The sequence below is a fragment of the Sylvia atricapilla genome, chromosome 6, assembly GCF_009819655.1.
Source record: "Sylvia atricapilla isolate bSylAtr1 chromosome 6, bSylAtr1.pri, whole genome shotgun sequence".
Lineage (NCBI taxonomy): Eukaryota > Metazoa > Chordata > Aves > Passeriformes > Sylviidae > Sylvia > Sylvia atricapilla.
This window is the reverse complement of record NC_089145.1, coordinates 45,947,637-45,968,516: the sequence shown is the minus strand read 5'-3', so window position 1 is coordinate 45,968,516 and position 20,880 is coordinate 45,947,637. Positions and strand designations below refer to the sequence as shown.

The following is a 20,880-nucleotide window of genomic DNA, read 5'->3' as shown; positions in this document are numbered from 1 at the left end:
GCTGGGAAGCTACTAGTACATGTGAAGATATGAAAGTGCCACCTAAAGGCATCAGGGACAAGATACCTCATTGAAATGATGAATCCAGAAAAATTAATCAAAGTTGATAGTAAGAATTTCTAGAGGAACTGGTTTTTGTAAGTTAGAAGATCACTTTTAATGTCATGTCCTATGTGTAACTTCTTCTTCCCCTTAGGAACAAATGCTTCTTGTCACAATATTTAACATGAGTTCTACAGCACCCTGTACACTTGATCCCCACAACAATCATGATCCCCACAACAAAGTTTGGCAGAAAAATTAGGAAAAAAGTTCAATAGTGGGGAAATCCATCTTTATTAGCACAGGAATTTCTGCTGCCTGACAATAAAATCCTCATCTGTTCACTATGTAAACACCACCTCTGATGTTTAGATGTCACCTCGGATGATGACAGCAACACACACACTACCTGACCAGGGATTAAACAAGTCTCTTGAGAAAAAGTGGGAAAGGCTTCAACTTTCTAAGTCCCTCTGGAATTACACTGGCAGCTTTTTGCAGGTGAAAGGAAACTTTTCTACATCCTCCTTTTTCTGCAGCCCTTCCACAAAGGAGGAGAACAAGCCCTATGGTTAAGTCAGTATTTACAGAGTAAAATTTGCCCATTTATGGTCCTCTACCTCCATGCAGCCCAAAGCCTTTCACAATAGCTTTGGGAAGCAAGTAAATATTATTCTCGTCACTGTAAACATAAGGAAACTCCTGAATTGAGACACAAGGCCACCCAGGGCACCAGTATTGGACAAGCTGGGTACTTGGGCACCTCAATTTGTCTTTAAAATGTCTCAGAATCAATCCAGAAAGTTAATGCACTTTATAAATGCCTTAGTAAGTCATTATGAATTCAGTCATTAACTTATCTCAAAACCAAGACAAATTCATAGCAAGGCCACAGTTCTCTCTCAAGCCTCCACTAGCAATACAAAATGTCCAGCTGAGTGAGGTTATGCAATATATAATTTAAATCCACATTAATATTGCTTTAATTTACTAGAGCAGAGTAATAGGGTGTTCAGGTCAACAAAATGTTGTGCTCTTGTTTTGCTGGACATCTTTTCACAACCAAAAAGCAGCAAAAGAGGAAAAGGTACTGACATGAAACAAGAATGTTTCTCGGATTTTTCTTCAGAGGAGTTTGCTGCCTACTACTAAGACTATTTGAGAAGGAAGATGTAAACAGCCAATAAGCAGCTAAAAGGCAAACTAGATGAAAGAAGGCTACAGAATATCAAAAGAACCTGTTAATCATTGACACTTATTATGTAACTAACTTCACAAACCTAAGGAATTACACTCAGCGACACCATGGCATTTGAAGCTCCAAGCTTACACCAGTTCACCTCATCACAGTACCTCTGCTAGACCTAGCAAGCACATACAGAGCTCACAATCAAACACAAAACCATTCTTTTGCATTTAGACATCCACCTACACATTTGCATTAACCTTGTAAACTTCAGCTACTTTAAAGAGAAAGCAAACTATAGACTGAATTCATAGCCTTCTCTTTTCAGTATCAGTATTTGCTACTATTTCATGTTATTGCAATGTTAAGTCAGAATGTGGTGTCAGGCTGGTTGCACACCTTGTGTGTTTGCAGGATCAGCTGCCATGGAAAAGGCCAAGGACCATGCAGGCACGGCGGCTGAACCATTATGTCTAAGATACACTCTCCTGGGAGACATGAGACCACTGTGCTATGCTCAGCCTGTGGAGCAGCTGAGAACATCTCTTACTATACTTGGCTATCTTGGTCAGGTAAGTCACATTTCAGACTCAATTCCAAGTATTATGTTCTAAAGTTCAGAGCATATTTACCCATTTCTACAACATCTGCCAGATTTAATGAATCAAACCAATGACTCTCATACAAATTAGAGTGTTAAAAATACCTTTCTCCTTTTCACTGTATCGGCTTATGTTACTGTTGTCACTATACAAAGGACCAGCAGTTGCATGGGGCTTGCAGCTGTGATACTGAGCGTTGAGGGTATTGACTGTGATGTGGATTAGGTGAAGTACAATCTTGCTGATTTCACAGTCTCTGTAGGGGTACTGGCCAGCAAAAGAGAAAAACTTCAGCTTAAAAACTAACTTCTCTCCTTGAATAAACATTTAGGCATTAAAACAGAAAAATTACAATAATATTGTCAGCTGGATGCCCTTTGCCTTCCCTTCATTATACATTTCCAAATATATCACGAGAAGCAGAACTGTTGTCAGCTTTGTACACAGAATTATTTTAATAAAATGTTAAAAGTCCACATTAGTAACATTTAGTGTCTGCATTTCCTTGTGCGCCCTGTAGACCTGCTAGAAACTTGTTAAGCATATTGGAGGTACTTGCAGCTCCATTACAGTGCATAAATGCATTACCTTTTAACAGCATTTCCTAAAAAGCATCACTCACTGAAGAATACAAACTGCTAAACTGACACACTCTCCCATTTAAAGTTACAACTGTTTTTTTAAAACTAATTCTAAGTTACTCAAAATACTCCTTACTGGAATTTCATACATCATTTTCCTATTTTATTATCCCTATTTTCCTTTCTCAGGTAAACACCTGAAAGACAATAAAGACTGCAGAAGCACAGAGGAAGTCAGTAGCACAAACTAAATCCTAACTATTTCAGACACTGAAATCAAATGCAGTAATTGTATCAACGAAAATTGTCCTTTACAGTTCCATTCACTTGCCATACATTTAGGTGTTCCCTGTAACAAATTTCAAATTGAAGTAGAAATTTTCCTGTGGACAGTGTCTTGTTAAGACCACTCACCTTATAGAGAATAACAAGCAAAGCCTTTAACCACATCTGCCGAATGTGAGGTTTGAGGGACCAGAGGGAGCAGCGAGGAGGCTGCTGAAAGTAATGCCTTAGCTGAGGACAACTGCAATATTTCAACACCTGCACCACCAAGGGAAGAAGGTGTTTTCCCAGGTTGATGTTATAGTCCATCACCTAAAAAGAACACAGGAGTTACCTCACCAAAACCAATTCTACTGATGTTAAAAAACAAAATCATTAATGCAGTTGAGGTATTAGGTAAGTTAAAAGAAATCAGTGGTTTAAAAGAAATCTCACTACCATTTAGAAGCTTTCTGCCAGCTGTTATCTTCTCATTTTAGCCAAATATGCAGAATGAAACAAAGAAAATGTGTTCTGAAAGCCTTTCATTCAGAACAGTTTAAATTTTAAGATACACTGGCAAGTTCATAAAATATATTATGCTGAAATAGCCTTATATTATAGCACAAGTTGATCATGCTTCAATACACAAAACAGTATCACGTATATTCCATGTTTAACAGACAGGATGCACTTGTGAGTTTTGGGGGGTCGAATAGTTTGATTATCTGGGGGCTTTGCATTAACATTTTAGCATTGTACTGGCAGGGGTTTTTTTCTCAATAGGCTTGTGACATTAAGCATTAGGGTTTTTTAAGCCCCAGGTTCTGGAATCAGGTAATGACACTAGATTCCCACTCTCCACTAAAGGTGTCTACTATGTTAGGAAGTTTAAGCACATAAATCCTGAAGGACCCAAGAATAAAGCAAATGAAAAATATCTTGCTCTAAATAAAATGCTCATAAATCTTAAGTAGGGGTGTTGCTGCAGACAGGTTGCTATTACTGTTACTGACATGCCTTACCTCCACCAAGACCTTTGAAGAGCATCATGCTATTTGGGGCTTGTGGTTTGAATCCTAGGAATGATTCAAAAGGGCAGTGAAGCTGTATATTCCCACTACCCTGGCACAACTGTGTTTTCGCTTGAAACCGCAACACCTATTTTCATAATCTTCCTATGAGTCTTCCAACATGAGCTATTTTTAAAATCACACATGCTGAAATCAGCAGTCAAACTAGATCACAACAAGGCTGCACAAAGCGATTGTGTCTGATGCTGCCCTACAGCAGGCCAAGGCAAGTCCAGCACAAACCCCAAAATCTAACATGCCCCTGCAGGTTCAGTGGACTTACAGGATTTTATCAGCAGCTCTCTACACCTAAACACACAGTCTACACTTCTTCTGTTTTGTTTTTATTAGAACAAGCAGATGAGAGTCATTCACAAACACTAAACTCGTGGTCTCAAGTTGTCTCCTGAACAAGCTGACAAGCAGCTTTTCCCTTTAAAGTTCTCCAGTTTGACGTGCAGCTGTCTCAAATACCTGTGTTGCATGTGTAGAGCTAAACGGATGAATCCCCTGTCTATCCATGTGGGGTGAGCCAGTGGAATCCACGATTTATAATCACCAAATTCGGTCCTGCCCCATAATGCCGCGTTCCCCCAGGGAGCGCCAGTTACGGGCAGGAAAAGCTCATCCATACAGGGCAGACAGAGCGCTGCCCGACGGGGCACATCCTATAACGCAAACAGCCACGGCGCTGAGCAGAGCCATCCTAAGAGCTGCCGCAGGAAAACAAGGAAGGAAGGAACGCAGGAATGAAGGAAGGAACGCAGGAACGCAGGAACGCAGGAAGGAACGCAGGAAGGAACGCAGGAAGGAAGGAACGCAGGAACGCAGGAAGGAAGGAACGCAGGAAGGCAGGAAGGCAGGAAGGCAGGAAGGCAGGAAGGCAGGAAGGAAGGCAGGAAGGCAGGAAGGAAGGAAGGCAGGAAGGAAGGCAGGAAGGAAGGAAGGCAGGCAGGAAGGCAGGCAGGAAGGCAGGCAGGAAGGCAGGAAGGAAGGCAGGCAGGAAGGCAGGAAGGCAGGCAGGCAGGAAGGCAGGAAGGCAGGAAGGCAGGAAGGCAGGAAGGAAGGCAGGAAGGAAGGCAGGAAGGAAGGCAGGAAGGAAGGCAGGAAGGAAGGCAGGAAGGAAGGCAGGAAGGAAGGCAGGAAGGAAGGCAGGAAGGAAGGCAGGAAGGAAGGCAGGAAGGAAGGAAGGAAGGAAGGAAGGAAGGAAGGAAGGAAGGAAGGAAGGAAGGAAGGAAGGAAGGAAGGAAGGAAGGAAGGAAGGAAGGAAGGAAGGAAGGAAGGAAGGAAGGAAGGCAGGCAGGCCGCTGGAGAGGCGGTGCGAGCCCCGCGCCGGGACAACGCGCTGCGCAACAGCGGCACCGCGCGGGCAGACGGCGCCACTGCAGAGAGCGCCGGGCTTCGGGGAGTCCCAAACACTCGGAGCTCACGGTGAAAAACACTGAGACATTTGGTGGTGGTTTTTAGGTTGGGTTTGGTTTTTTTTAATTGAACTGTCCACTCGAATCAAAATCAACGAACCAGCAAGCCAACCTAATCCCAAGCTTCGTGGAGCTGACGGGGAAAGGCAAATATTTATGGCGTCGGAAAGAAGAGTAACTGAAATAGGTTTCTAAAGAGCTCACTACTAAGTTTTCGCTCTGTGAACATATCTTTGGATTGCAAGCGCATTTCTCTTGCAGCAAAGGTGATTCCAAACACCAAGCAGCCCTACAGCTAAGAAAAGAATTGTCCCAAAATACAAATTAAAATTGATGTCTGCTGCACAGACAAAAACCTTGGTCTACTGAAGCTCTCCAGCTCCTTTTGACATCAGAGGAACCAGGATTCAATTATAAAGCTTTTAAAGACAAATGGTGACTTTGGCTAACACAAGACATTTAAAGAAGGAAGAGAAAGGCAGGGGCTGATATTTATAGCTGCAGCAAGGAGTACTTCTGAAAATCAGGCCAATTGCAATCACTGAAATTTGGGCTTTCAAACTTGGAAAACATTTGGAAAACACAAATTTGGAAGATGGGATCTGGGATCTGAACTGCTACTTCCAGACTCTCAATACAAGGGCAACAGATCTGAATCTCCTTTTACACTCTTTTAAATTAAAAGTGCATAAATGAAAGATGATTTCATAAATGAAAGAGCCATGGTGCTCTGAGACAATGGAACCCGATGCACTTGCAGCTACCCAGTTTGCATTAACACCATCTCTTTTGCCTCCTGAAATACAGATGTACCTGACATCTCCCCAGCTGTGAAGGTTTATCCAACTATCAACATCACATTTAACTGTGAAAAATCACTGATTCCAATGCATGAACCAGAAAATCTTGGTAAGAATTGCAGATCCAGAAGAGACAAGGATAGCTTTCAGCAATGCTTGAAGGTTACAGCAGACAGCCAAAATCACGACCCTCTTCTGCCCCTAAGGTAATCCTTTATGAGAGACTGTGATAAGGAAAAAGCATTGAAGTGATGATGATGCTCCAGTGCAAATAGAAATACTCTGCAAGTGCATAACATTTTCAGCCCTGTATGACCCACTACTCTATCAGTGAGAATTAACTGAGCCTTAGAAAAGCCTTGTGAGATAGAAAATTATGGTCCTCCTTACAAGATGGAGAAAGAAGGCACAAGGCAAGGATGTGCTTGGACATAAATCATAACAATATAGGCAAAAGTTCATGTTGGCAATAGCACACCCTAGGAAAGGGAGAAACAGAAAGTCCTGGTGCACTGTAAGGAAGAAATTTGAGCCTCCTACGAAGTGAAGAACATTGAAGAGATCACAGATCATTCACATACGGAAACAAAACAGAACACAGAGATCCCAGGTCTTCCTCAGGAAGAAAGGACAAAATACTCATGAGGAAAGTAGGGCATTCAAAGGCTAGTGAAAGAAGGCAGAGGTTAGAAGAAGTCTTTGATTTTTCACATTGTGGTAGTATTTGCATTTGCATGCCTCCACACAAAACTACAGTTTCTTTGCCAGTGATGCAGCAACTTTAGACTACCCATGGAAAGAAATTCTTCCACAAGCTGAAAAGGTGTTGAAGTTTTAAGTAGGCTTACCCCATTCAGCCATTATTTTGCTATAAAGTAGGCTGTGCTACCATTACTTCAACAACAGGCAGTAACAAATAGCAGCACAAACTAGTTAGTGCCTTCACCTACTTGTGCTATTCCAGCAATGAAGGCATTAAAGCAGGTTGAAACACGCATTTTTTGGGGTGCAATCATGAAGCATCCCTCCTGCTGATCGTAGCCAAGCAGGACGTACAGATGGCGCTTGACTGTGTTGAAAGCTTTGGCGCTGCTGATATCCGACTCTGCGCTGCTCTCATCCTTTGCCATGAACTTCATGAGCACTGTAATCAGCTGGTGGACAGTCTGGTGGTCAATCCCAGCATCCTCTGGCAGCAGGTCTTTTATTGTATTATCATTCTCTGGGGAGGGTTGTCCTATAGGCACAAGAGACATTGGTATCAGACACTGGACGACATCGTGTAAACTCTGTAAATCCAAAAAACAGGGTACAGAACGCACCAGAGTTTATTTTTCTCTAGTTCACCATTTGTGCCCAAATACAAACAATGAAATTGCAGGAGACAAGCATGCATTTCTGAGGACATTGTTCCTCTGTTGCCTCAGGTCCAACAGCACAGAAACACCTACTCGACTCCATTTCTCAGCTTTTCCATATTTAGTGGAGCACCTTATTTCCCATCCCAGTGCATTTCCAGCAAATTGAACATTATTATTCTTCCGCATCCATCAAACCCCACTGCCACCAAATTCTCATCTGGTTTGGGTATCAGTCTTTCCTCAGTAAATGTTAATAGACATCAGTCTTTGCCAGTGGAAAATGTACAAAATGGCAAGGGTAGGAAGTATGAAGAATTGTACCAAATAATGATTAAACAAAGAATGAAGACTTCCTCTATTACCACGAATTTGTATTTCTCTTAAATAACTTGTATTACTACAAATAACTTGTAAATAAATAGTGTTATTTTAATATTCTAATTTACCCATATTCTCAATATGAGATATGCTATTCTGACCAAGGACTCCTTTGCTGGTACAACTACATCTGTCTCAGGTTCTTCACAAGAAAAACTGCAACATCTGTAATTTTTTAAAATAATTTTAAAGTATATTGCATTTGTATTGGTGGGTGAACAAGGTTTGTTTGGCTGTTTTGCAAAGCATGGGAGATGGTTGTCATTTCTATGACAAGTGAAAATTAAAAATATGCAGGGGGCAGGAATTTTCAGATCCGCTTCTACTAAGAATAACTTTCCTTTATTGGTCTTATTTGGGTTAGAAGAAATAATGAACTTTATGTCATACAATATTCCTTGTTCCAGACAGCTTTCACTGGGCTTTTTTTTACTCAAAAACCCTCCTTCAAACTGGAAATTCTCTACCTAAGCTTTTGCTGGACCAAGATTTGCAGATACAAAAAGAAAACAATTAATTCTGAAATAATTAGAATCAGAAATAAAGCAAAAAAAATTTTTGAGAAGTACTTCAAAAATGTACACAGACAGTAATCTTAGCTTCATTGACATAAACTGAGAAATAATCTTATATTCTTATATAATATTACACCCAGGTTAAATTTTTCCATGGAATTATATCATAGAGACACAATTTTCATACGGATGATATCTTGACTGTATTATTCAGCCCTATTGATTTTCATCTTTATAACATGTTGTGAGATTTTTCAATAAAATAAAGGAGATAAGATTAAATTAATGAAAAGATCATCAGGCTCTAAATAAATACTGGTTCTCCAAATAGAATTCAAAGAGCAATTAATCTGAAAAGATTAAACCATTTTTTTTCACTTGTGAACAATATAATTCAGAAGCTCAGTGATAAAATGTTCAGTTGTGACAGTGTTTTATAACTCTAACAGATAGCTAGTAACAGATACTTTCCAAGACTTTTCCTGATATTTTTCTTTTCCAGAAATATTAGTACACTTTCTGATGCATTAAAGATCTCATTTCTCATACTTCACCCTCAGGGAAAATTATACAGCAGGATAGAATGAACAGAGCTTCACCCTGATTTGTTTGTTGTATTTCTATTAAGGATCAAGTCTATGGAATGTCAGTCACCCTGGTTTTATTTCTGATGCAGGAACCTGCAAAAAACCAGCAATGGAGAACTACTTGTTCAAAACTACAAAAAATGTAAAATGCAACTTAATCAATAGATCTTCAGAGTCTGGAAAACTTCTGCTGGTGTCTGGAATGAGTCTTAGGTTATTTCAAGCCTGAACTAAACATTCATTTCATCAACACAAGATACAGAGTATACTGTTATTACATGAGGCTGTTTAGATCCAAGCTAGGAATGCAAAACCAAGACAGGCTCTGTCTTTACAGTGGCTAAGGTAGTTTTTATCCCTTAAAATTAATGTGCATTTCTACATACCTATACAAGGTATATTGATATACACACATATCATCCCCAACCCTCATCTCAACCTTCTCAGATCACCAAATACACAGCCCCCATGCCTGAATTCAGTCTAGCCTTACCTCCAAAGATTAATCTATTTATTAATGTGCCAATTATACCAGACCCCTTTACCTCCAAAGTACTTTAAGGTATCTCACAATGTAACATAAAGCATCAGATCAGAATTACATCATGCCTCATCACCCCAACCTCTCAATGAAACTCTCTCACTGACTGTCCAGGATACTGTAGAGGACATAGGAACAAATAGAATTTACAAATAGTATTCTGTATGGATTAAACACCAGGAACAAATGATCCTGGTCTTTAATCCATACAGAATGCAAACTGAATTCAGCTTGCATTTGGACTGTGCAAGGACGCCTGTTTTAGATCTGGAAAGAGCATGAGAACTAGTTTGTTCAAGGGCTATGTATAAAATACATGTTTTTCTTCAACAGATGTACATCCTCCATTCAAGAGTCAGTCCCTCAGCAAAATCAGATATGCTCAGTACTGCCAACGCAGCATTAAAAACTGAAATAAACCACAAAAATATTTTTTTACAAACATTTAAGCTTTTAAAAAGAAACAATAAATACTGGGCAGGAGAAAATGGACAGCAATTAGTCTTCCAGTTCCCAAGTCATCTGTCATATTCTGAATCATATTATCAGCATTTTCTTGAGATCAGTAGCTACTAGCTACATGGAACATTTTATATACACATTTTTAGTGGAAACTTTGTTTTAACCTTAGATAATGAACTACCTAAGCCTGGAAAGTAAAGTGTAGAAATACCAAAATACACCTAATAAACCCACAATAGCTAACAATGCCTACTGTGAGCATGCAGTAACAAATTCCTTTATGCAACAAATTCCTTTAAGCCCAGTATTTAGCAGGTGCTTGGTGCAATGAAACAAAGAACAATCATCCACTGATATACCTGTTTATTGCATCATTATGTTGCTTGTTCCCTCTGTGAGCCTGTGACAACCCACACATATGTTCTGTAAGGAACTGGTTGATTGCTAGCTCTCACTGGGCTAGCACAGCAGGGCTATATCCTGCTAACTCATAAACTCCCCTCTTTCATTTAACAGCTTAGTCAGCTCCCACAGTGACAAGGTACTTTCCTTTCAGCTGATCATCGAATAAGTTGATATATTTTGATTAGGAATTTGCATCTGTTGGAAGTATTCCCAGTCTTGAAGACAGAACATGAAAAGATCTGAATCTGACATCTTTTCACTTCCAAATTATCAATCTACACAGCACTCAGAGCAATAACTGTCAGTTGCCACAATTATTGAGAGATTACTTGGATCCTGCTGTTCTACCTATTCTACAGAAGCCTGACAGAAGCCTGACATCTTCAGAAAATGTCAGTAAATACACAATAAGGGATTTGAGATATCTATAAGCATGAAGAGGAGACAAGTGTAATATACAGTACTGACAAGCAAAAGCATTCTGTCTGCTGTCTTTAAAACCTGAAGGACCCGAAGATCACACTCAAAACAGGTGATCCATGGGGCCAGTCTAGCAAATATTTACTTGTGGGCAATCAAACACAGGAGGGTGAGGCACTGCTGGCACAGCTGACTGACTCTGAATAACCTCCTCCCAACTCCAACATCTTATTTACAACTGGAGGCAGCTTTCAGTACAGACTGAGAGCAAATTCAATCTACACTCCTTGAAACCATGCTGAGATGTGATTCACTCTGCCATTTAGACAACTTCCATCTTGTGTAAGTTTATCTCATGATTCAGCAAGAAAGTCAGAGTTAGAGCCTTCCTGTTCCATCAAAACACACCTCCTTTGTCACACCCACCTGGTGTTTGCTCTGGTGTTCCTCCAAGTGCTGGTGCAGACTGCTCATGTCTGGTCAAGCTCACAGCTTTAAAAAAAACAAGTGCAACTCTGTTTAATACGGTAGGACTGACATCTTACACTTGGCATATATTCAGTGCTAGCACATTTATGTTCATTTACTCATGCACTGTTGTCAGGCAGTGAGTGTTACTGCTTGGAACATGTCACTTTTGTGCCCTACAGACTGTGTGCACCATGTTCTATAACTGTAATTTTCTCCATCATTTATTTTTGCTGGTACAAGAGTCAGTACACAGGAGTCCCTGTGCAGCATCAGTAATTGGTCATGAAGGATTACCTAAGAATCCCAAAATATTTGAGGGGATTGTGTTGGATGGAATATATATTGCAGTGTTGGAAGAAAATTACCTTTTAAGTTAATAGTTCACTAGCACCCAGGTTCAAAAGTTTTATCAGTTCCTATTATACAGGTAAGAGCAATGTGAGAGATCAAATTTGAATATAAAGACTAATCTGTGTTTGCAAAATTCTGTAAATGAGAACAGACAAGCTTTATTTTTGCTTGGAAAGGCATTTGCATGAAATTCCATACAATCCTATGGTTTTTCCAGCACCTAGGTCCTCCTGTAGAAGCCAGCAGGAAGGATGTGTTGCATGGACATTGTTTCCTTAACAACAGAATTTTGAATATATTCAAAAACCCATTTGATACATTAACAGCTCTTTTTAAGATGTCTAGCATATGCTGCATGCACTAATTAATAATTATAATTAAAATTATAAATAATAAATATATTATTGATAGAGGAATTTTTCTGTAAAATCTCTATCTATTTAAGACAATATTAGCATATTTTATGCTAATAAAATATGAACAACAAATAAAAATGAAGATCTAGAAAAGACGAACTAGTCTTGGAGCATTTTATTCTGGCATTTTAAACAGACACAACTCAACACAATGTCTGTGTTCTTTGTGAAACTCACTAACTTGTCATTATCTGAGTAATGCCCAAAGCAGTCAGAAACCTAAACCTGCGATCCCAAATTGGAAAAATACTGGCAACTCCAAGGTGTACCCATCAATGGCATGTGATCCTAGGGGAGAAGACACAGGTGCGTCACAAAAACACGGACGGATACTCAACGGATTTTGGTGGTCAGTGTTTCTGGAAGGGAGAGGGCTCTCTTGGACTCGGCGGGGCCCTTGACGCTGTCCCTCAGGGAGCGCACGCTCTTCTGGCGGTTCCGCGCGAAGCGAGCCCTCTTGATCTTCCACATCGCCGCGTCGCTGAGGTTGGCCACGTTGGTCCGGACGGCAGTGATAGCTTTGCAAATGCAATGGAGCAAGTTAGGATTCATTCCACAGCACGGGCAGGTCCTACTGCTGCCAAGTGCCAAATGCAGCTGGGCCCCGGGTCCCACTCAGGCCAAGAAAGCTTCAAATGGGGCCCACGGGGTCCACCTGCAAGATACTCATCTGCACAGTCTCATTCTGAGAACAATAAAACCCCAAAAGGCATAACTGTGCTAAAAATTACGCTGATACTTGGTCAAAAATAGATTCTTGAAAACAAAAACTGAATTTCAGGCTAAGGGAATAAGAGGTACCCCTATTTAAAAGGGCAGAAATCTCACCAGTATGGATCACCTTTAGTGCACTCACACCTACCCATGGCCTCTAGTTTTGCCTTACTAACCTCCTGTTCTGTCTGCACCTACCATCCTTATTTTGAAATCAAAAAACCTGTGAGTGTTAATTATGGAGTTACAGTGGTGTTATCAGCAGTATCACTGCATGTCTTAATGGTATCACCAATACTTTTCCATGCTCATATGTATAGTGCACTGGAAGCCTTTGAGTTTAATCATCAAGTGACTGAAGTCGGTGAGCCCATCCTTTGCATCTCTTTGAAATGGCAAAGAGAAAGATTAAAAAGAAATCTGAAAATTATCTTCTGCTTATTTTAAATCACTCCAAAATATTCCTATTTAAAGATATTGCCCTACATTTATTGTCAAAGGTGTTAGAAACTAGTACCAAGACTCCCTCCTCAGGCCACAGCAGCAGTTCCCAGCACTGGGTAAAGCTACTCACATATGAAGAAGAGATTATCTTTGTAATTCCACCCCTCTCCTGTGGAGCAGTCACAGCTCCTAGACTTTTTTGGGCACTGGGCTCCATGCAAAAGTAGAAGGAAGCATTAGGCTGCTGAGGGAACACGCACTGTTCAAACAACTGCTCCCATCTCCTCCAGGAAAATCAAATGGAAATAGATCTGACTCATGGGCCATCACTTGGGTCAGGAAGTTTTCAATTATTCAGCATTCTAAAAAATTATGCATTAATTAATTTTTATCATCTCTCTTGTGAAAGGAAGGAGATTTGGTGTCTCATCAAGAAAGCAAGTACAAAGAGAACAAACATTTAAAAACATTTTTCACTGCAAAAAATAGTTATCTGAGCACTGGCTCTAGGACTCCATGTATCTCTCATGCTGTGCCTCATACATCAGGGCTTTTTTCAGAGTCAGATATCTCCTAGGGCTGACTCTGTAAAGATCACCACAGGACAGGGTTGAGCATGATCTGGGATGTGGAGAATGGCAAATGTGACAGCATTAGAACTTCTACAGTGGAACAAGTGGGTTAATGCAGGTTACAGGTGATCACAGAACCAGACCACAATTCAATCAAGGCTGGCAATGACATCCTAGTGAGAGCAAAACACGACATCCAAAGGTGCAACAGAATACAGCCTAATCTGTATTCAAGAAGTAAAAAGTGCTTACTTCAATTTATTTTATTTTGGCCTAAAAGATTACTTAATTTCAGGGAATTTATACATGTGAGACCTGCAACTCTTGTCAGACTTTGGCAGGCAGCTAAAATTCCAGAAGCTGATAAAAAGTGATCAGATTGATTTGAATTCTGCTTACTTGTTGGGAAAGGAAATTCTTTGTTGCAGTCCAGATGAAGCTGTGCCTCCAAAGACAGGGTCTCAAAGCGATTCACAAAGAACTCCCAGCTCAAAGCTGGGATATCTGCTTTTAGAAAATGAAGTAGCAAAAGCTTACTAAGAATTGTGGGCCTGTCCTTGACAACTGTGTCAAACTGGAAATCAAGACAGAGGCAGAGACCCTATAGAGGGAAACAAAGAAAACAACACATAACTGAGACATGAGATCTTTTAAGGATTTTTTTAAACCAAAGGGAGGTCAAAGCTCGTAACTTCTCCTGTCAGTGCAGGACCATGTTTTAGCTCCTTTTTTCTACCAAGTCCTTTAAACCAGAACTAATACTACTAATATCAAAGGGAAAGTAAGGAAGGTAAAGAGATAAATAAGCATCATATTTTGAATGTAAAATTTTCTAAGAATTTGAGTAATACAAAGGTACAGGCAAAGTTTTATCTTATTGCATATTTGGTACACAATATCGAAGTACTTTGCTCACACTCTCCATGTGAGAAAAAACTTATATTTAGGTAACAGAATCAAGCCCTTAATTACAAAAAGAATTAATCACCAATGCTAAACAGGGGCAGAAAGATTACATTGCAAAGTGTAGCAGAGGCCTCGAAATTCTTTGCCTCGAAATTCTTCTGTACATTATCCACACTAGAACCTTGTCTGTAGTGTCAAGGTTGAAGCTTGAGAAGCCCAAATATTGAATACGAAAGTGAAATATACTGGTCTCATTGAACCCAAGCTCAGTAACAGTGTCATTGAACTCAAGTTCTCTGGAAACTATTTTGAAAAGGTACCAAATGGAGTTAAACTAGCAAATATTAACAGCTTTTTGTAGGCAGTAACCCTGAACCCTTAAAAATACATATTTATTCTCTTCTCCAGAGAACTAGAACTGAATTGTTCTATGAGATTTTTTTTTATCTTGCTTTTCTCACCAATGTACCTGTTTAGATTTAATCATGTGAATCCTGACTGGCAGGCTCTCTCACATTCATAAAATTACATGCCAAGTAAATCTTGAAAAGATCAAGACCATGTTTGTTTGTGCTCAAACATATTTTCTCACTGTGAGCTCAGCAGGGTCTCATAAGACTTAGAAATGTATTTTTTTAACTTAAAAATATCTAATTATTTTCAAATAATCAAAAATAATTTTACAGTTTTCTGCAACAGCAGTTCAAACACAATAGTAATCCACTGCAGTCATTAAAGTATTTATGGTTGGACTCGATCTTAAAAATTATTTTTTCCAATGTAAATGGTTCTATGATTCTAAGTTGGGGGTAGGGCAGTATCATTTCCCTTGGCTATTCTGCGCATATGTCAAGCTGCAAGACCAATAATTCTTGCATAAAGAGGTATTAGCAGTGACTGTGATGTTGTACATCTAAACAGGTGAAAAGCCAGTTTCCCATTGGAATGTATTTTTTCCCATGCAGCGCACCCACCTGTAAAGCTGGCCTCTTTATGGTGTCAAGTAATAGTCCAGCTCTTGTAGCCACTGCTGGGTTGACATCTTCCACAGCAGTCAGGAAACAGCAGAATGCATGAGCCAAAGAGTACTTCAGTAGGTGGTTTTTTGTCACAGAGTGAATATCCAAAAATCTGCACAACACAGCCACTTTCTCAACTGTAGCAGCAAGACAAGAGGCATATTCATTTGGGCAATGGTTTATGTACTGATTAGCACACATTTCCTAAAAATATGCACAGCTGAGAAAGTAACAATGAAAACTAGGTAGAAAGAGTTGTAAATTTGATTTTTATTATCCAAAACGTCTCATCTTCTCCTCTATTTCACTGTACACTGTCGTGCCATAGTTTAGCACCAAATTATCTCCAAACTCTCCAAAGCAGCAGAAAGATCATCTATTATATGTCTCCTCAGTTACTGCAGAGAAAGGTCTAGTTCTTCAGAGAAGAAACAAAGAGAAAATAGAGTACATTTCTCAGGCCTACCTGCTTCAAACCTCATCTTCCAGTCTTTACTGTTGAAATTGCTGTTTATGATTGTCCAGAAAATGTCAGCTCCATGAGGAAGTGAAAGTGCATGAAGAAGAAGTGGGACTGCCAGGGAAGAAAGCTGAGAGAACTCAGACTTCACAACTCCCCATAAGCTGGCAAGACAAAAGAGAGCAAGCCTGCTTATAGACACTCCCTTAATATCCTTTCCTCTAACTGTAAAGAATTTTCCACGAAAAAACTTTATGAGCCATGCAGGGTATTTATGTGAATACTATGAGCGGATTGTAGTAAAAACAGAGTGGGAAAACTGAGTGTCCTGGGGTGACTTTATGATGCTGAATTGTATCCCCATCCATCTGTTTAGCCCAGAAATAATTTTTCCACCTTTAAAACTGGATCTGAGAGTGAAGGTAGGGAGAAGGAGAACCAGTGGAATGTCTGAGGTGGTTGTATTCAAAACACAGAGATAAGAGCTTCATCTTGTCTTCTCATGGAGTGTGCTGTCTGCAGCACAGAGAGCAGGAGAGAACTCTCCTTTGCTTTTAGGTAGTTTTTAGCTAGCTGAGGCAGAGACATTCCCCAGACTGTGGCTCTTTTTATCGGAACTGATCAGCCCTGCTCTGGACTGAGAACCCAGAAAAACACCGGGAGCTCCCACCTGCGGCCCACCAGGGCCCAGGACATGGCATTTTCCAGCATTGGAGAGGCTGATAAGAGACTGGGCGAGCCAAGCTACACCCACAGCAAGGACTGTCTGAATTTGCCATCTCTTCAGAACAACCAGAGCTTTAAACTATTATTTAATATTATTTATATTTTTGGGCTTGTGAATGCTTTGCTTGTTAAATAAACCGCTTTTTCCACTTTTCTCCAAGGAAATCTTACCCTGGACCAGCTGGAGGAGGAGCCACTTGAATTTGCTTTCTAGACGGACTCCTTTGGAAGTTCTTCCAAATTTGCCATAAATCACGACACAGAGCTAACGCAAATCTCCAACTACAGCATTTTTTTTCTTGAAGATCCAGGCTCAAATATTCCTCACTTTCAAATACTTCATTTTGAAAGAGTTTGCCTAATTCAAGACAACTGGCATGGAACACAATCTGTGCTACAAATTAGGAGTTTGAGCATGACCAGCTACACCACATAAGCCACATGAACTGTCTTGGCATCACAAATCATGGGCATCCACAAATAACTAAGAAGTTGGGTATTCACAATTTGCTGGTATTTAGGTCCAGGACAGATTCTCTAGGCTGCTAAAACCCTAAGTCCCAGGAGATGTTCAGTAAAATTGATACAGAGCAGCTGTTAAGTGCTGACAAACACTATTTCAGGAGATCATATGCTGATGTTTACTCAGCTAGTCTTCTGCAAAAGTTCCTTTCTCCAAAGAGAATCTTAAAATACACAGATTTCAATCCAATTTACTCTAAGTGAACAAGTTTCCTGTCCCTCATAAAAATAAGGTGAAATACTATTGTTCTCTCAGCTTTAATGTTAAGGCCCTATAAACTGTGTTTATATGGTCTGCCTCCACAACATCCTTTATTTTATTTTGTAGAGTCCAGGAAGATACATCAGTCTCAGGTAATGGTATTATTGAATATGAGAGACTCTGACTCATTGCAAAAGAGGAGTTTCACAATGGAGTAGCCATGATGGACAATGCAGGGTTACCTTGATTTCATTTACATCTTAATTAGCCTGTGCAATAACTTTATACAGGTTTTTAATCTTTCCACATTTCTCTACCACTCTTGTTAATTTTCCATAGTAAACTTGCAAATTCTTTGACACTAACAACAAGTGTATACCTGGAGAACCAACCAAGTATGAAGACAAAATGTGCAATAAAAACCCACCTTGCAATCAACATGTGATCTTGAATATAGGCAAGAAATTGTGGATGGTCTTTTCTTGCTATATACAGGCATTCCCCATGAAGACACAGGATCTTCAGACAATTCAGCATGTTAAAAAGAATGTCTGGTTCTTCAAACCTTGACATTTCCTGTGTAAACAGATGTTCCTCTCTCAACACAATGACACCACCTTGCCAACAATACAAACTAAACTAACAAGTAATAAATGTTACCTGCAATATAGTGTATATGAGCTTCAAGGTAACTGGAAGTTGCTGATAACAAAACTTTCTTTCTGTGTCATTCTTTATCGCTGTTAAAAATGTAAGTTACAGACAATATTAAAATTCTTTTATCTTTGAATTCCAAATGAAACTAAAGAATGCTAAGGTGATGAGAGAGAAAGTAATTCTACGTACACTAACACTGCAGGCAGTAAAGTTAGCATAGCATGGAATGTAGCATCTAATGTTTTTGCTACTTTATGTGTTCAAAAAGCCAAGACTTCTTTTAACACTTCTGGGATACTATCAACCTATTTACAGCCTATTCAGTTAAGAAAGAATTAAATGCATGATAAAAAAAAAGTGACTGTGCAGTGCTGGACTTAAGACTGCTTCAGAAACTTGTATCGTATATGAGTATAATAATTTCTTTTAAACCTTTAATAACCTTTTCAGCTCCTACCTACCAGAATTTTCTGTGGTTTCTGTGTGATGTCCTGGGTTTTCTCCATGCTTTGGTGCTGATTTGTCTTCCTCTTCCCCTTCAGTTCCTATAATAAACTCAGGTCTAGTATACAGAAGACTATCCTCGAGGTTATCTGTGGGCTCCTTTAAGAATATAATAAGTTAAATTCATTTCTTGACATCACCTGCATGAGGCCATATCCTGATGTCTAAGCTACATTTGGTGGGACAAACTGAGCTCAAATGAGGCAGATTTCATTTAGTTCCATGTACATTTGTGCACTCAAATCACCTGCATATTTCGCATCAGCAAATGCATACGGACAAAAATAGTGTGTTTTAGACATTGCTTTAACAGAAATTGTATATCCATACTGGAGCTGAGGTGGATTCAAGCAAAGGGGCAATACTCACCAAGTTTGCCATCCTTGCCTGAAAGGAGGAACAGACAAGAGCAGAGTGTTTCCTGCACCACTGTGGAGCTACAAGCTGAGGGGCAGGACCTACCTCAAACACTTTCACACAGAAGAATGTAAACTCCAGGCTGGAGTTCCTTCTGCCTGTGGCACGGAACTCAGGATTAAAGGCTCCCATTGTGACACTGATGTTGTAAATTTTGGGATGAATTCTGGAAGTGTCCCAGCACCCAAAAGACTGCACTACTTGCTAATTCTCAGTTAAGATGTGAATCTGTGCTGTAGGAGCACAAGATGATTTTTCCAGCACAAGTTATTGAATACCATGTGAAAAATATCTACTTCTAGCATACATATCTAATGGAATTCTGAAAATTTGACACCTAAAAAGGCATAATTATTCCCTCCACTGATGGGAAAAAAGCTAATAAAAATCTGCTAGTAACACACCACAGCAAATGAAAATCAGAATAAACCAAACTATGACTTCTTCTCAACTACTAGATGGAACAGTTAAATCTAATAGACATCCAGCCTAAATAAATTCATCAGACCACCGCCACCACAGGAAATGCTCCAATTCTTCTGCAAAGCTACAGAGAACTTTGACGATGACTAGTGACTGGAGAGTATATATCTGGGTCTGATAAAGTTGGATACTCAACCTGAAGTAAATTTAGTCTTCCCACAATGCTCAACATTTCAAACAGTGAAGCTCCAACTAAGGATTGTGCACTTGACAACTGATTCACTCAAAATCGTTAATCATTTCAGAGTACCCACTCTTTGCTTTTAACAAAAGATAAGTCTTAACACTTCACATTTTATCTGGGACACAGTAGAATTGCGGTGATGCACTTCCAAAGTGAAATAGCACTTCAGTGTTTATAGGGGAAGAGTCCATGATGGATTAATATTGCCATCTTCCCTGGGTTCTTTGAATCAATTCAAGCTTAGGAAACTTCACAGTTCAATGGCATTTTGCTTTAACCTCCTGAATCCTTCATGCCAAAAGTCAGTGCAGCTTTGCTCCCTTGAGCAAAATGGAATGAGAATAGTGAAGGATTTTCAGAACACCAATAAAAAACTCTTTCCTGCTCTACTTACCACAAGCCTGATTTCTTCCTTTGGAGCAAGCTGTTCCAGCAGCTCAAAACCCAGCTGGTAACACAGAATGCTGGACTGGCAGAGACCACATTCAACTGCTTTTTCATCTTTCTGACAGGTGTGAGAACCACCCCAGGGTGCTTGAAATACATTGTTTATGATGGATATTATATCTTTTGAAATGCTGTTCTCTAAGCCCAAAGTGACACCATCATCCTGGAGTTCCATCTGAAAGAAAGGGAGAAGAGCAAGGATTTATTATTCATTTAAAAGGCAGAGTACAAACTGTCTGCCTCTCCCTACGTTTCTGGTAGTTTTATGTTACACTACTGGGAAGAATCTGAGATAAACTGTAACTCAGAATTTTAAATTGCCACTCGTGTTGAGGCCCAAGCTCAAACACCTGGAGCACAGAATCCATTAATTTCACCTGGGAACTCTCATCCAAAACACTTGTCCTTGGATTCAAAATGTAAAAACTTAGCTATCCAAAAATTATGTATCTAACCTAAGCTCATCAACAAATCTCTGCCTCTAGTCTGTAAAAATAAACAAAACTCCAAGGAAAAGTTCCTTTCACTAGTGTCAGGTTTGTATCTAACCTGAATGTGGAGGTACCTAACTTCTTTGAACATGAACCTATTTATATAGAGATAAATATGATGACAGCTGTACTGGGATTTAAATGCCTTACACTTCATTCCAGGCCCTGAGCAGAAAGAGAATCAATACAGGAACAAAAGAATCAATGTCAGGCCCTAAGCAGAAAGAGGAGAGCCAAAAGTGACTACACAACTTCA

The 20,880-nt window shown here is 39.7% G+C and overlaps 1 protein-coding gene across 1 annotated transcript in view; it reads right to left on the bottom strand.

Annotated features, from left to right (window-relative positions):
- UNC79 (unc-79 homolog, NALCN channel complex subunit) overlaps positions 1–20,880 on the bottom strand; it is a 103,105-nt gene that overhangs the window by 50,728 nt on the left and 31,497 nt on the right. The window contains exons 18-29 of the mRNA XM_066321798.1: positions 20,081–20,308; positions 18,560–18,701; positions 18,102–18,181; positions 17,869–18,017; positions 15,998–16,155; positions 15,487–15,668; positions 14,006–14,207; positions 12,215–12,394; positions 11,065–11,130; positions 6,920–7,206; positions 2,826–3,008; positions 1,935–2,097 (exon numbers count right to left, since the gene is read on the bottom strand). Coding sequence (XP_066177895.1) covers positions 1,935–2,097; positions 2,826–3,008; positions 6,920–7,206; positions 11,065–11,130; positions 12,215–12,394; positions 14,006–14,207; positions 15,487–15,668; positions 15,998–16,155; positions 17,869–18,017; positions 18,102–18,181; positions 18,560–18,701; positions 20,081–20,308 — 2,020 coding nt within the window. The remainder of the gene's footprint in view (positions 1–1,934; positions 2,098–2,825; positions 3,009–6,919; positions 7,207–11,064; positions 11,131–12,214; positions 12,395–14,005; positions 14,208–15,486; positions 15,669–15,997; positions 16,156–17,868; positions 18,018–18,101; positions 18,182–18,559; positions 18,702–20,080; positions 20,309–20,880) is intronic.